Source organism: Hyla sarda, chromosome 4 (assembly GCF_029499605.1).
Source record: "Hyla sarda isolate aHylSar1 chromosome 4, aHylSar1.hap1, whole genome shotgun sequence".
In the NCBI taxonomy this organism is placed as follows: domain Eukaryota; kingdom Metazoa; phylum Chordata; class Amphibia; order Anura; family Hylidae; genus Hyla; species Hyla sarda.
Window position 1 is genome coordinate 63,563,725 of NC_079192.1, and position 16,148 is coordinate 63,579,872.

At 47.0% G+C, this 16,148-nt stretch overlaps 1 protein-coding gene across 1 annotated transcript in view; it reads right to left on the reverse strand.

Moving 5' to 3' along the window:
* Positions 1 to 679: 679 nt before the first annotated feature.
* Positions 680 to 16,148, reverse strand: part of TGOLN2 (trans-golgi network protein 2) — a 33,470-nt gene continuing 18,001 nt past the window's right edge. The window contains exons 2-4 of the mRNA XM_056571201.1: positions 13,297 to 14,594; positions 11,492 to 11,575; positions 680 to 1,820 (exon numbers count right to left, since the gene is read on the reverse strand). Of these exons, the coding sequence (XP_056427176.1) occupies positions 1,815 to 1,820; positions 11,492 to 11,575; positions 13,297 to 14,594 (1,388 nt within the window). The 3' untranslated portion in view covers positions 680 to 1,814. The remainder of the gene's footprint in view (positions 1,821 to 11,491; positions 11,576 to 13,296; positions 14,595 to 16,148) is intronic.

Consider the following 16,148-nt stretch of genomic DNA (forward strand, 5'->3'; position numbering starts at 1 on the left):
GCCCCCTGAAACCGCATAACAGTGCAGACAAGAAAAATGTTTGCAAAATTAGCTAATAAGTCAATGTGCCTAATAAAAAAAAACACACCCGGCCCACACCATTTTGCAGCTGGGCGCCGGATGATAAAATTCCCCCCCATAGGGTTTTATTTCCCGCAACGTTAGTATATTCCTCACCAAATCTGTGGCAGAAACTCCACATTAAAATGTGCACACTTGGCCGCTACGGATTTCGGTGCAAACCGCTTCGGAAAATCTGCAGCATTTTCACTGTGTGTGTGGCTGCACTCTAATAGCTAACCGGCGGAGCGTATATATGTCCATACCGCCATATAAAGCAATTGAACAATAATGCAACAAACTGTGGCCCTAAAAATAAAGGGGACTGGGTTAAACCAGTCCCAGAGGAAACATTGCACCAAAAAAAAAAAAAAAGGGGGATGTTATAAAGTCTGAAAAGTGCTATTCAGAATATAAAGTGCACCTGCCATGAGATAGGCGCATCTAGTCCTATAGGGTGTCTAAAGGTTCCCTTTTACAGACCCCATCTTGTGCTGAGGTCTATAGCTCAGTGGTCTCCAAACTGTGGACCTCCAGCTGTTGCAAAACTACAACTCCCAGAATGCCCGGACAGCCGTTGGCTGTCCGGGCATGCTGGGAGTTGTAGTTTTGCAACAGTTGGAGGTGCACAGTTTGGACCACTGCTGTCCTACTGGCAAACAGCACAGATCCAATCCAGACAGTACGATTTGTCACCATTTGTCACAGTAAAACCCTTTAAATGGGGGGCTTCTAGAAGTGTGCCTGTCTACACGGTAGGTACATTTAAGGTGCAGGGACCTCTTCCAAACAGTAAGTGGCTGTAAACCATGTAAACATATATTTGGATTATTACGAAAATTGCTGAGTCAATGCTTTTAAAAAAGGAAAAAAAAAAAAAAAAGAAGAAAAGAAAAAACTCTGATCCTAAACACTATATTAGTGGATAAATAATTGTTCTTTTTTTTTAGAATAATTTCCCTCTACCAGTCATTTGCTCCTAAGTGCAAGAAGTCACCAGTGATATACAGGTTGTCATCTTAGAGGGATTTCTTGGTCTTATCTGCTCCTGGGAAAGCCTGGTTATACAGCGATATATCTGGCAAAATCCTGTAAAACTATAAAACATGGTAGGAGTCGCAACAGATAAGGGAGCTGTAATAGAAAGCGACCAATGCCGCCCAGCTTTCCTGGATATAGATAGGACACGGGGAAATAGAAGGGGACAGAAAATAATATAATTTATCAGATACTTAAAGGATAGTTAATAAGTATCTGATCAGTGGGGGTCCAATCACTGGGATCCCTCTGATCACAAGAATTGGGGTCTCTTGCCTCTCCATGTGGCTCAACTACCACTTGGGTGGTCAAAGGACCCCTGTTTTTGTAACGTGCAAGTAACAAGACCCCCCCCATGATCAAATAGGTGGGTAGGTGAAAATCTGTAATCTTGGGATAACCCCTTTGATGGTTTTTGCAGTAACATTTCTCGCACTGTACGATTTACTACATTTGGAGAACATCCCCGTCTGAGTGAAGACAGACCGAACGAGAAATTTGTTAAGGTGCCAATAACCGCTTAAGAGTGAACTACCATAGACGCAAGTTCCTTTATCAAGGACACAGGTCTAGGAGTACACAGGTGGGTAAACTACATGACTAGGGTGGCACAGGGTGGTAAATTCTCTGCCATTCGTAAGTGGAGTGTTGAGTGAAAACCGTGACAATTCAGGCAACGTCCTAGCTGGCAGATCATACTGAAGGCTGCAGAAGGATCAAATCTGAAAAACAAAAGTAGAAGAATTCTTTAGATTCATGTGAATTGAATCGCAACATTTAATTGCTCCGGACTACTAAGCTGTGGGTTCCTAAGCTGGTGCTGTGCGTGGGAAAAGATGGTTCATGTCATTCAGAGAACTTTGAAACAAAAATAAAAAATGACAAAGAACTTCCTTGTACCCTGTTCTTTGGATTGGAAAAGGTGGTCAAAGTATTTCAATGCCTACAGCGCCACCTACAGGTGAATCTGCAATACCAAGTAAAAAATAGTTCAGAAGCACGCCTTCAGGTAAAAGTCTATCTTCTTTATTACATTAAGCAACATAAAAAAATAAATAAAGTCTATGAATCCATTCCACAAGACATTAAAACATTACGCTTCAGGCCACATGAATTTTGGTCTTTCGGCCTTAATCATAAATCCTATCATTAAGGTTGCAAGACCAAAAAGCTTCAGGCTTAAAAGGAGTATTCCAGGAATTTTTTCTATTTGACTATGCTACAGGGGCTGTAAAGTTAGTGTAGTTCATAATATAGTGTCTGTACCTGTGTGTGACGGTTTTCTGACAATTCTTCTGTGATTTTCACCCCAATATTAATTTTTATCAGCATACAAAATGACTGTTGTCTCAGATTTTTCCCAGCTTGCAATGCGGCTGAGAACTGACTCACTAGTCAGCTGATGACAGGGAGCATGTCTGCTTCAATGGGTGGAGGGATCGCTTCGTGGGAGAGAGATCAATCTGCAACTAATGCAACAGCTGTAGGCACCCTGATTGAAAACCACAGGTCTTTTGTTTCAGTGGGTGGGGTGGCTGATGTGTGGGAGGGAGGAAAATGGCATTGTGGGATTTGTAGTTAAAAAAACATAAGTCAAACAGGAAATTCAAGTTCACAAAAAGCTAGCCACAGTATTATGGTAATCTCACAACATAGCCATTTAGCCCCAAGACAAGCGCAGATCCTTCCTAAGCATGTCCATTACTGTCTGCCAGGTATGTACTAAAATCACCTTATGGTGGAGAACCCTTTAATGGTTTTATGTTGTGTGGATTGGATTTATATATACTTTTTTATGTTGCTTAATGTAATAAAGAAGGTGGACTTTTACCTGAAGGCATGCTGCTGAACTATTTTTTACTTGATAATTGTGGATACTACTATCAGCCAGTGCTCGTGGTCTTTCGTGTGGACGTCTGCTGGAAAGAGAGTGAGAGATGGTTCATGTTTATTTTTTTTACCATATTTACTGCTACAGGTAAATACGTATAAGGATGTTTAAATCATTTTTATTTTTTAAAGAAAGGAGCCCAGGTGCTGCAAAAAAAAATAAGTAAAGCATACTCGCCAGTGACTGCTGTTCCAATCGCTTTCAGTACGATGCATTCTGCTTCAAACATGCTTACCCTGCAGGAAGCACTGGCTTAGAGCAGGCATTATCCATGTGTCGGGAGGAACATAGAAGTTCTGAGCAGTGAGACTGACACTGTTGCACTGGCATTTGTGGAGAAATAGGCTGCAAGTGAGTATTTGTTTTTTGTGTTTTTACTATTACTCTGAGCACTTCTAAATCTATTTTTTTCATCCAGATAACCCCTTAAACGCTTCAAACTTTAAAAGTTTTTGTGGTGGGTACCTACTGGCTCAGAATTTGCTGGTGACAGCAAGTTGTATATTTGAGGTGTGTTGACTGTGTTGAGTTGCCTTTTATGCTCAGTTTGCAACCTTAGTGAAAGGTCAATGCAAGACAGAGTGGAGATGGATAAACCCCCTTGCAGTGGCACAAACTTGCTGGAAAAGTGTCAAGGTGACACAAAAAAAAAAAGGGAAGATCTACAGAAGACAATGCCTTTGAAGGACTCCTTAGCCTTGTGCCTTTCTTGGAAGTGTTCCACTGCACAAGAGCGATTGGATTCTCTGAAGCATGAGCTCAAAGAGGCTTTGTTTCAAGGAGCAGCCATTCACAGCATTTGGCCACACGTTGAATTTGTATTGGGCCCCTATTTCTTACGTTTTAAAGTAAATGTCTTGTTTTGGGATGACCTTAACCACAGCCATATAGAATAAAACTATACCACAGGCATCACTACTTTAATAAACACATTTTCAAACAAAAGGGTATTCCAGCATACAAATGAGTATTGTCTCAGGTTTTTCCCAGGTTGCGGTGCGGCCCGAGACATTACATCACTAGCCAGGGGTTGAAAGGGAGCCTGTCTGTGCTTTAATGGGTGGAGTGGCTGATGGGTGGGAGGGAGATTATTCTCCACAGGGTTGCAGTAAATTGTAATTTTTTTAAGCTCAGCACGGCATGGAAGTGAGGTCAGGTGTACTTTAGTGGGTGGGGTGACTGATGTGTGGGAGGGAGAAAAGTGACCTCACACTTACAAACACTGCTGCTCATTTCACAGCAGCCTTAGGCTAAGTTTCCAGTCAAACTGAAAGCATCCCGGCAGCTCAGTCGGGCTGTTCGGGACTGCTGCAGTGAGATAGTGTCCGATCGCCGAATGACTGCTCCGTGCCTGAGATCCAGGCAGGAGCAGTCGAGCGGAGATAACACTGATCAATGTCATGTTAATGCATGGCAGTAAACAGTGTAAGAGATCAGTGTGTGCAATGTTATAGCCCCCTAAAAACAATCAAAAAGTCCAATCAAAACAAATATGGTACCGATAAAAACTTCAGATCACGGCGTGATAAATGAGCCCTCATACATCCCCATATGCGGAAAAATAAAAAAGTTCTGGGGGTCAGAAGAGGATATTTTTAAACGTATACATTGTCCTGCATGTAGTTATGAATTTCTCCAGAAATAAGACAAAATCAAGCTTATATACCGTAAGTAGGGTATCATTGGAACCATATTGACCTACAGAATAATGATAAGATGTCATTTTTACCGAAAAATGCACTGTGTACAAAGGAAAGCCCCCAAGGGATACAAAATGGCGTCTTTTCTTCAATTTTGTCCAAATGTTTTTTCTTTTCCGTTTCGCCGTGGATTTTTGGGTAAAATGACTAATGTCACTGCAAAGTAGAATTGGTGGTGTAAAAAATAAGTCATAATATGGATTTTTAGGTGGAAAAAGGAGATTTTTTTGTTCTTACCGTAAAACCCTTTTCTCGGAGGATCCATTGGGGGACACAGACCTTGGGTATATGCTGTTGTTGCTAGGAGACTTGACACTATGGAAACCAAAAAGGGCGGCTCCTCCCAGCAGGATATACCCGCCTACAGAGCCTGAGCTATTCAGTTTAGTCCCAGAGCAGTAGGAGTGGTCCGAAAGTCAGAAAACCAAGACCAGTCCGAGGTAACCACAGAACAAAAAATAACTGAACGCACCCTCGGACAGGTAACCAAACAAGGAACACCAAAAGAAAGGGCGGAAGCTGTGTCCACCAATGGATCCTCCGAGAAAAGGATTTTACGGTAAGAACAAAAAATCTTCTCTATGGGCTCCTTTGGGGGACACAGACCTTGGGACGTACCAAAGCCGTCCCTAGGGTGGGCACAGAAACAACAGACTAGCATCAGCGGATGCAAAGGTATGAACCTGGTAGAATTTTGTAAAAGTGTTCAAGGACGACCAGGTAGCCGCCTTACATGTAGGAGGCCGAAGCCCTGTTACGGAGAGCCCAGGAAGCTCCAACAGAACGCGTGGAATGAGCTGAAACCTTAAAGGGAGGGGTCTTACCTTTACAACGGTAAGCTTCCAAAATGGCAGACCTGATCCACCGCAAAATGGTGTCCTTTGAAGCAGGTTGTCCCTTACGGCGACTGTAAGAACAAAAACGGAGTCACACTGACGAAAGGAAGAAGTGATAGAGAGGTAGGTTAGTACAGCCCGCACCACATCCAGTTTATGGAGCAAACGCTCCTTGGGATAAGATGGAGCGGGGCAAAAGGACGGGAGGACGATGCCCTCATTGACTTGGAAAGCCGAAACCACCTTAGGTAAAAAAGATTGAACTGGACGAAAAACAACCTTGTCCTGGTGGATGATCAGGAAGGGAGAGCAGCAGGATAGAGCCGCCAGCTCTGAAACCCATCTAATAGAGGTAAATGCAATAAGGAACACCACCTTCCAGGAAAGGAGACGAAGGGAAACCTCCCTGAGGGGTTCAAAGGGAGCGCACTGCAGGGCACCAAGGACCATGGTCAGATCCCAAGGAGGTGTAGGGGACCTGTAAGGGGGGGGCCGCTTGGGCCACTCCCTGAAGAAAAGTCCGAACATGAGAATCGGACACTAGAGGGCGTTGGAAGAAAATGGAAAGCTGACCTGACCCTTAAGGGAGTTGAGAGCCAACCGTTGTTCCAGCCCCGACTGCAAAAGGAAAGGAGTCAGGGGAGGGAGAACACAACTGGAAAAAAAGACTGAGATTCCCACCAACGAAAATAAGACCGCCAGGTGCGGTGGTAAGTCTTTGCAGAGGAGGGCTTGCACGCCCCCTGAGCATGGTGCAAATCACCTGCGGAGAGAAACCTCCGGCCCTTAGAACCGTGGTCTCAACCACTACGCCGTCAAATGCAGTGAAAGTAAATTGGGGTGGCACAGGGGACCCTGAGAGAGTAGGTCTGGATGAAGCAAAAGGCGCAGCGGCACGTCTTCCTGAAGCCGGATCACGTCGGCGTACCACGCCCTCCGGGGCCAGTCCGGCGCAACGAGAATGGCGGGAACGCCTTCTGCTTTGAGCTTCCTCAGGACCCTGGAAAGGAGAGGAAGAGGAGGGAACAGGTAGGGTAGGGCGAAGCCCGACCAAGGAATCACCAGAGCATCCACGGCTAGAGCCCGGGGGTCCCGGGACTTCGTCACAAAGAGTAGAACCTTCTGGTTGTGGCGGGACACAAAGAGGTCCACATCCGGAGTGCCCCAGAGGGTGCAGATTTCCGCAAATGCCTACAGATAAAGCAACCACTCGCCGGGGTCAGCTGAGGATCGGCTGAGAAAGTCCGCTTCCCAGTTGTTTACTCCCGGGATGTGAATCACTGAGATGGCTGGAACTCAGAGTTCCACCAAGAGAAGAATTTTGGATACTTTGGCCAATGCTGCGGAGCTGCGAGTGCCGCCCTGGCGATTGATGTACGCCACAGCAGTGGAGTTGTCCGACTGGAAACGAACCGGGCGGCCCTGAAGAAGGATCTCCCAATGTAACAGGCAGAGATAGATTGCCCTCAGCTCCAATATGTTGATTGTGAGAAGGGCTTCTCGAGGGGACCAAAGGCCCTGGACTGTCCGGTCCCGGAAAACACCCTCCCAACCCGAAAGGCTGGCATTCGTCATAATGACCTGCCAGTAGAGGGGCAGAAAGGAGCGCCCCTGTAGAAGTAGGGGGAGGGAAGCCACCACAGAAGGGACTGGCGGGACTTCCAAGGAAGGACAATCCTGCGATCGAGAGACAAGGGAGACCTGTCCCAGTTGAAGGGGTCGGAAATTAAACTGAGTGAACGGAACGGCCTCCATGGCCGCCACCATCCGACCCAGGACTTCCATGCAAATGCGAAGGAAACCTGGGCGGGGTTCCGAAGTGTCCGAACCCCCGACAAGAGAGAGTCAGACGATTGTCCGGCGGAAGCCGAATCCGGGCAGACGTTGTGTCGAACTGGAGTCCCAAAAATATCAGGGACTGGGTGGGAAAGAGGTTGGACTTGCCCTGATTGACCATCCAGCCGAACCGAGACAAGGCCTGAAGGGTGAGGAAGAGACTCTCTAGATTCTGGGCTCTGGTCGGTGCCTTGATCAGGAGGTCGTCCAAGTAAGGAATCACTGAGACACCTCTGGGGGGACCGGGACAGAAAAAAGCAATCCCTTGGAAGGGAGGCAAACTCGATCCGGTAACCATTGGATACCAGGTCCCTGACCCAGGAGTCCTGAACATGTGCGGCCCAGAAATCCCGGAAGAGTAACCGACAAACTCCCAAGAAAAATCTGCGGGTGGGGGCATCCCTTCAGGCAGAAGTAGGTTTGTGGGTGCCCGCTTTGGCCACAAAACGGCCAGAACAGTTGTCCGATTTCCAGGAGGGATGGGTTTGGGAGGAGGGAGCCTTCTTGTCCCGCGAAGGCGGCCGGCCTGGCCCCCTTATTGGCACCAAAGGACCGAAAGGAGGTTGACTTGCGACGGGAAGCAGTACTGCAAGCCTTATTCTGAGGTAGTAAGGAATTTTACCCCCGGTCGTCTCTGAGATAATTTCATCTAGGCGCTTACCAAAGAGCCAAGAACCAGTAAAGGGAAGTTCAGTCAGAGACTTCTTGGAAGCGGCGTCCGCATCCAAGACTTTGAGCCACATGGATCAACGGAGGGCCACCAGGTTGCCTGCGACAAAGGTAGCACAGCGGGCCGACTGAATGGAAGCAGAACACAAAGTCTCCAGCTTTGGAAAGTTGGAGAGCTAAATCAGCCAAGTCCTCCGCGGGAGACCCAGAAAGGATACCCTGGCAGAGTTGGGAAGCCCAGACTGAAAGGGCTTTAGATACACAGGCAGAAGCAAATGAAGGAAGGAGTGAAGAACCGGCTGCTTCAAAGGCAAACTTTGCCAAGGTCTCCACTTTCTTGTCTGCCGGATCCTTGAAGCAGGCTGCATCAGGTAATGGCAGAGTAGTCGCATTTGACAGGTGGGAGACCGGTGGATCCACAATTGGAGGGGAGGTCCACCGAGCAATGAGGTCCTTGGTGAAGGGATACTGCGCTTGAACCTTCATTGCTTCCTGAAACTTCTTATCAGGGTGCACCCAGGCAGATTCCAGTAAGGCTTCAAATTCAGCATGAGAGCTGAAAACATTGGGTGATGGTCAGACACGGTGAAAGGAAACTTCTGGAGCTACGTGCAAAGTTCCTGGGTCCTCTAGATGGAATGTGTCCCTTATGTCCGAAACCAATGTGTCCACCTTGTTCATTGTATCTGTTCGGTCCTTTGAGTCAGAATCAGAAGCCTCATCTACAAGTTCTCCAGGAGAGTGGGAACCAGTGGAGGCAGCCTTGGAAGAAGGCGACTCTGACCTGGTACGCTGATCTGGAGATCCAGAATGGTGACCAGCGGAGTGTCCTCTGGAAGAGAGACACGTGCGGGAACCTGGAGCAGAGGGGTGACACCTGCGAGGGGAGCGCCTGCTAGAAGACTCTGTGGATGAGTCCTAGGAAACACCCATATGACGCTTGTGAGAGCGTTAAGCATAGTAAGACGGAGAGCGGGTCTCCCTGGAGGGCTGGTGTAAGGACGACCTCTCCAAGGCAGTCACCACGGAACGGGAGACCTGCACCAATTCGGGATAGCCGAGCCCACTGGGTCTGGGGGAGCATCCTGAGTAGAAAAACCAGGGGGGTCAGGGGGAGCAGTGGTGCAGGCGGAACAAGTGGGTTCAGCAGAACCAGACATTTTAGTGTTGCAGAGAAAGAGAAAAAAGAAAGAGAAAAAGAAAGAGAAAAAAGAGAGAGAAAAAGAGAGATAGAGAGAGATCGAGAGATAGAGACCAAATGAGAAGACAGGAGCCGGATTAGACTAGGGCGCCTCTGATTGGCCCTAGAGCCCCTCTGCGCGTGCACTGCGCTAACTGGCAGAAGTAATGTGTGCGCCTGTACCTCATAGGGCGCGATCCCCGCCGGCCGCGTGTGGGCGGAGCTAAAGTCCACCAACGCCCGCGTAAAATAATAACATGGCCGGTGATAATGGCGCCCGCTCTCAGCCCCCGTCGCATATGCGAGTGCAAGGAGAAGGGAGCGGGTAAACACGCCGACGGGAGGAGAAACTGTGCTCCGGACGCATTGACACATGATGCGGCCGTAGCCGAAGTCGGCGCATATGTGAGAGCGGGGAAGGGAGAAGTCGGCAGCCGCGGCTGCTGAGGAAAAAGAACTGCAAGTGTTTAAGCGCCGGCGCCTGAACAGACAGGCGCCGAGACAGTCCTACACCACTGAGCAGTGCCCCTTGGCCCCAGACCAGTTCCTGTGACAGTGAGGAAAAAAAGGTGGGTTAACAGACCCACTTCATTGAAAAAGGTCCCCACATCCTTAGGAAATAATAAAGAGGAGTTGGCCCAAAACAGGGGGTCTCCAGAGGTTTAAAGTCCCTAAAACATATAAGAAAAGGGGGAAAATACTCACCTCATTCAGAAGAACTTACCTAATGAAATCTTCAGTCAGCTTTTAGTCACCTGCATCATGCCGGGCTGTAACAGCGAGACGAGCAGGTAAAAGTGGGGGGACCCGACCCATGAGGTACAACCCCAGGCGCTGACCGTTGGTGAGAGGGGGTTGACAGTACATCCACGATGCCTGTGCCCCCTCAATCACAAATGGGGAAACAGTGAATGCTATGTTCCTGAGTCCCCACCTAAAAACAGGAAAAGAAAAGTGAATCAGAAACTAAACGTCCCTAATCTGGATAAATAAAAAATGTTTGACCAGGTCTGGGAAACCCCAGACCAGCGTCTGTCTCCTGCAGACACTAAGCTAAAACTGATTAGCTCAGGCTCTGTAGGCGGGTATATCCTTCTGGGAGGAGCCGACCTTTTTGGTTTCCATAGTGTCAAGTCTCCTAGCAACAACAGCATATACCCAAGGTCTGTGTCCCCCAATGGAGCCTATAGAGAAATTTAAAGGGTTATGATTTTTAAAAGGTAAGGAAGAAAAAACGAAAATGCAAAAACTGAAAAACACCGAGTCCTTAAGGGGTTAATAGACAGATCTCAGCGAGTGTCACTTCTGACACCTGCTGTGATCCTCCTGTATAATTTATAGATGCGGCCGGCCGTTCTTCTATGGTCCCCTGCACTGACCCATACATACACATATGCATATTTCCCACAGAGGGCTGTGATTGGCTGGAACCATTTGGCCAATCACAGCTCTCTGCGGGAAATATGAATAGGTGTATATATAAGTCAGTGCAGGGGACCATAGAAGAGCGGCCGGTCGCATCTATACATTATACAGGAGGATCGCAATGGACCCGGTGCAATCTGTCAATTAGTACAGGATCTACTAATCCCATCATGAAACAGTGTGTGTTCCATGCTGGGAGTAGTAGTACTAACTAAAAATGTAAAAAAACACACAGACACTACATTTTAATTATTGTCGGCTACATTTTTAATGCCCTGCCCGCAAACATAAATTGATCCCTTTTCTAAAAATGTATTAAAATCTCTTTATAATAAAGAAAAAATTTGTTAAATAATTTTTTTCCCCATCACTACTGTATCTTTTTTAATGGTACCCTACGGAATTTTATTAAAAATGGTATCTCCATCACTTTTTTGGATCAAAAGATAACTCCCACCCCAAAAAAAGAATAAAAACCACCTGTAAAAACGCCAAAGTTAAAACCCAAATGTCGTTTTTCTTGGCGTTTTTTTAGTCCCATAGACATCTATGGGAGAAAAACACAAAGTGGAAATTTTTTGGGGATTTCTCATTGATTTACAGCTAACATGTAGCCGAAAAAAACTCCATGCGGCAGAATTGGCGATTTTCTTGGCTCCCCCCCCCTCCCAAAAAAAAACAACAAGTGGAAACTTAGCCTTATGGTAGACTCACAACCCAGCCATTTAGCCCCACAGCAAACACAGATCCTCCCTTAAGCATGTCCATTACTGTCTGGCAGGTAAGTACTAAAGTCACCTTAGGGTGGAGAACCCCTATAAGAATTTGTTGCACTCCCCATGCACGAGACACTTACCTTATGTTCCAATCTCTGGTACTCTCCCGAATTTGGTCGTCTGCCACCTTTGGAGCGTCTTCCTTCAAGTGCAAAAGCAATGATCTGAAAAAAATATAACACTTTGTATGTGGGGGGGAATTCAAACTCTTATTAGGGAAGGGGTTAAATCAAATTTGTTAACTCTCAGCTGATCAGGATCCCCTGATTTTACCACGGTGGTCTCGAACAGCCCACTGAGCTAGCAGGGATGGCTTCTCCCGTTTTAGACGCCGCGATCGGCAATGTCAGGCATTAGCTGTGGGTCCTGGTTGCTGATAGCAAACGGGAGACACCAGGTAAGAAGCACGTTCAGTTCCTGAGCACGCTTCATATAACGGCAGCGAGCAATGGACATAAATATACCTCCATTGTCCTTAAGGGGTTAATTGGGGGAATAAAATATAATTAAAACAAAATTTTTGCAGTAAAGGTCGCTCAGAATTATCAATAAAAGGAATATAAAGGGACAAGTGGCATGCCAGACCCACAGATGTGGGATCAAATATAATGCCCAGATCCTGATCACATGCAAAAACTGCAATTGCCTGCCTAAATACTGACTGCAAGATTCAAACTATTTAGTAGTGCAAGAGGAACCTGGTAACAAGGGTTCCATTTTAATGCAGTGCCACCACAGGAGAAACATGGTATTACACATTGAAATTACCAGACTGTCAATGTAATGCATGAGATTTGTCTTCTAGCTCATTGGTTCCTAAACTGTGGCCCTCCAGATGTTGCACCCAGCAAGCCCGGACAGCTGTTGGCTGAAGTTTGGAGATCACTGGACCTCAAAGGTAGTGCTGGGCGGTATTGCAGTTCATACCGAATACCGAAATTTTTTTCCTGCACGATATGAATTTTTGCCCATACCGCAATACTGGATGGGCCCCTACCTCCCCCTCGAATGAGTGAATTATCTGCCGCACCGCGCTGTCCCCACATTGGGGAACTAATCATGTGGCCCGCTGTTCTGCTTTTCTTCCGCCCCCCCAATGAATTATCAGCTGCGCTGTCCCCACATCGTGTCACCCGCAATCGCTCCTCTGCTCATCCTATGAGTTGCTGGCCGCCGGTGCTAGAAATCTGTACTGTACTACAAATAATGTTGCATGGGCTGCAAAAATAAACAAAATAAACTTTAACTCACCTTCTGACGTTCCCCGTTACAGGCCTCACGATCCCTCCGCTGCGGTCCTGGGTATGGGAACGTCACAGAGCCGCAAGCCTATCACCGGCCGTAGCGATGTCCCGCCTCGGCCGCTGATAGGCTGAGCCCACTGTCATGTAAGGAGCCGGCCAGCTCCATACATGACAGCCCCAGCCGATGATAGACTGGCGGCTCTGTGACTTTCCCGTCCCAAGTAAACAGCCAGAGGACCGCAACGAAGGACAGTGAAGACGGTACCAGAGCCTGGGAAACGTTATTTGTAGTTCAGTACAGATTTCTAGCACCGGCGACCCGCAACTCGTAGGAGGATGAGCAGAGGAGCGCTGTGGGGACAGATGTGGAAACAGCGCAGCTGATAATTCATTTTGGGGGGGGGGGGGGGGGAAGAGAAGCGGCGCCCAGGACACATGGGGGGGGGGGGGGGGGGAATACCGTGGAACCGCCATCACTTACAAAAATACCAAAACAAGTTTTTGCTCATACCGCCCAGCTCTACTCAAAGGCATGATGTGTTTTCTGAAACAGACAATCCCATTAAATATAACCGTTCTCCTGTCTTTTAACTCTTAAGATCTAATTAAAGGAGCAGTCAGACTAGTCTTATGTTCTTTACCTTGCGTTTGTTGTGATAGGCTACATATAGTACAGCAACAAGGATGGCTGAGGTAACCAGATAAGCGAAGAAATGGCTGCTTTCTGACTCTACTTGATAAACTGTGTTTTCTTTATTTCCAGGTGCCAATTTTTCCTGGTGGACTAGTTCTTCTTCAACAGCATTGTTATTATCCCCATTCATTTCAATATCACCAAATGCTTCCTCCTCTTCAGGGTCATCTGGTTTAAAATCATCCTCATCTTGAGGTGGGTCTTTCTCATCTTGATCATTTTCCTGCCCTTCTGACTCCTGTCCCGTCTGCTCCTTCCCCATTCCTGTCTGCTTCTCATCCTCAGACTCTTCTGCTCCAGGTGTTACATCTTCCACTTTTGTCATCCCCCCCTTCTTAGACCCATCTACAGCCTGCTCTTCTTTCTTAGACCCCCCATCATCATGATGCTCTTCTTTCTTAGACCCCCCATCGTCATGATGCTCTTCTTTCTTAGACCCCTCATCTTCATGATGCTCTTCTTTCTTAGACCCCCCATCTTCATGATGCTCTTCTTTCTTAGACCCCTCATCTACAGCCTTCTCTTCTTTCTTAGATCCCTCATCTACAGCCTTCTCTTCTTTCTTAGATCCCTCATCTACAGCCTTCTCTTCTTTCTTAGATCCCTCATCTACAGCCTTCTCTTCTTTCTTAGATCCCTCACCTACAGCCTTCTCTTCTTTCTTAGATTTCTCATCTACAGCCTGCTCTTCTTTCTTAGATTTCTCATCTACAGCCTGCTCTTCTTTCTTAGATTTCTCATCTACAGCCTGCTCTTCTTTCTTAGACCCCCCATCTTCATGATGCTCTTCCTTCTTAGACCCATCTACAGCCTGCTCTTCTTTCTTAGACCCCCCATCATCATGATGCTCTTCTTTCTTAGACCCCCCATCTTCACGATGCTCTTCTTTCTTAGACCCCCCATCTTCACGATGCTCTTCTTTCTTAGACCCCCCATCTTCACGATGCTCTTCCTTCTTAGACCCCTCATCTACAGCCGGCTCTTCTTTCTTAGATTCTTTATCTACAGACTGCTCCTTCTTAGGAGGCCCCACCTCCACATGTTCTTTTCCTGTTTGTGACTTCTCTGCTTCAGACATGTCTACAAGGTCTCCTGGCTGCTCTGGCAGGGGCTTCTTTGTACCAATCTTTGACTCCTTGTCACCCTGAGGGTCTGACTGGTCCTTGTTTCCATCTTGTTGTTTTAAAGCGATATTCTCGTCCTTCAAGTTCCCATTCTTCCCAGAATCTTGATCGACAGGTGCAGCTGAAAAACAATCATATATACACACATAAGAGGTAGCTCAGTAATAAACCCATGATGATGTTAATTTCACTATTATAATCTCCTGGAAAATCACCAGGCCCAATCCTAAAAAGTAATAATGAAGGCTTGACAAGGCACCCGTAGTTAACCTTTAAAGGGGTACTCCACTGGCCAGCGTTTGGAACTAAATGTTCCGAACGCTGTTTTCACGCTGTGGGGGTCAGCCATGCCCCTCGTGAAGCCCTCCCATTGACTGTCATTGAGGGGACATGGTCATGACGTCACAAGGGGCGTGGCCGACCCCCGCAGCGCGAAAACAGTGTCTGGAACATTTACTGGCAACCATGCAGCTCCCGTAAAGTAGCCGCAGCCGGAGCTGTGGCTGCGGTACTTTACAGAGAGCTGCCGCGGCTATTCCCCGCTCTGCACTGACAAATACTGGCCAATGCATGGCCAGTATTTGTCAGTGCATTGTGTACCACCGCACAACCGGTAGTGGGGTACGTGTACCACCAGTTGAGAACCCCTGGTCTATACACATATCGTCTCCAAATATACAGTCTGTCTGGGAGACTGGGTCACTGCATATTCTACCTTTAACAAGTGGCCACTTACAGTCCAAGGCAGCAAATAGGTAGGCGCTAATGAAACAACAAGAAATAACTAACAGTACAGAATTACAGTTGTGTAACTTGTGCAGATTCATTTCCTTATTGTTATCTGCTACTTTTTTTCTTTTGCCTCTTTAAGGAAGGAGAGGCCATATGAACTTGTGAACCAGCCGAACATTTCGCAGGAAATGATCTACAATACGTGTTACATGGGGATAGAATCATGTTAGCTGTAAGTGGCAGAATATAAGTCATGGAGGAAGTGTCATCATCTGACCAAGCTGTGCGGAAACCAAGCAGTGGCCGTACATCATTTCACATCCGATTATTCCATCCATTCCATGTGTACGTCAGCAATCTGTCAAAATGGCATGTGGATGTATATGTGCACGGACAGGCGTATTTCTGAATGTATGTGCTACTTTAGAGGTCTCTTTTCCCCATTGTGACTACATACTGCTGCCCTACTCACTCTCTATGGGACTGACACAGATAGAGTATCTTTGGCTATACCATAGAGAGTGATTTGATCGGGTTTGTCCAAGCATGACTGACACTCTATTCATACAGGGGGACATGCCAGATATAAGATGGTGAAAGAAAAGAACCAAAAAAAAAAAAAAAGGTGTAAGGTCATGGCGAATGAGATGTTCACCTGGTAGACACTTAGGTTTCTGTCAGCCCCAGGTGGGGGAGAATGGCGTGAGCTCAGAAGCCGGGCCCGTGTCATACGCGGCAGGTACGGGCTGCTATCTACAGCTGACACCTGCCAGTTATGATGGACATTGGAGATCAATGCGGCATTTAAATACCTGGGTCTGATCAGCCCCTACAATATAATCGTGGGGTGCAGATTAGTTTTCAGGGCAGCCCAAAGCCTTGTGGCTCGACAATTGATTCACATTGCAGATAACATAGCAATAACATATATATTTTATATCGA